At 62.4% G+C, this 591-nt stretch overlaps 1 protein-coding gene across 1 annotated transcript in view; it reads right to left on the reverse strand.

The window, feature by feature from the left end:
• Positions 1 to 125: 125 nt before the first annotated feature.
• The window catches only part of ADRBK1 (adrenergic, beta, receptor kinase 1), a 13965-nt gene continuing 13499 nt past the window's right edge, over positions 126 to 591 (reverse strand). The window contains exons 20-21 of the mRNA XM_010837831.1: positions 494 to 591; positions 126 to 358 (exon numbers count right to left, since the gene is read on the reverse strand). Of these exons, the coding sequence (XP_010836133.1) occupies positions 194 to 358; positions 494 to 591 (263 nt within the window). The 3' untranslated portion in view covers positions 126 to 193. The remainder of the gene's footprint in view (positions 359 to 493) is intronic.

Consider the following 591-nt stretch of genomic DNA (forward strand, 5'->3'; position numbering starts at 1 on the left):
GGTGGCAGCGGGAGCCAAGGCAAGCGGGCCCCTCCCTGGGGGCTGGTCCAGGCTGGGGCCACAGGAAATCACAATAATTACAAAATAAAACCTTTTCCGCTTGGCGGGAAAACAAATAATAAAAATTCAACAAAATAAATTAGAGGTTTATAAAAGGCGGGCGGGCAGGAGGGCGACCGGGCTAGCGGGCGGGTCAGAGGCCGTTGGCACTGCCGCGCTGGATCAGTGGCACCTTGCTCAGCTCCACGACGGGCGAGCGCGGCTTGTTCTTCATCTTGGGCACCCGCTGCACTAGCTGCTGGGCCTCGCGGTAGGCGTCTCGAAGCTCCTTCTTCCACTGCACCAGCTCTGGGTCACTCTGCGCGCACACCCGGTTGTTAGGCGGAGCCGGCCCGTCTGGCCCCGCCCCAGCCACACTCTGGCCCCGCCCCATCCCGACCCCGCCCCAGCCATTCTGGACCTGCCCCGGCCCCACCCCGAGTCCCCCACTCACATCGCACTGCAGGACAAACTGCTTGCCACCTCGGATCTTGAGGAGGAGGCACTTTCGCTCCTTGATCTGCGTCTCCTCCACCGACTGGATCTCCTCCA

This window comes from Bison bison, unplaced genomic scaffold (assembly GCF_000754665.1).
Source record: "Bison bison bison isolate TAMUID 2011002044 unplaced genomic scaffold, Bison_UMD1.0 scf7180017864080, whole genome shotgun sequence".
NCBI lineage: Eukaryota > Metazoa > Chordata > Mammalia > Artiodactyla > Bovidae > Bison > Bison bison.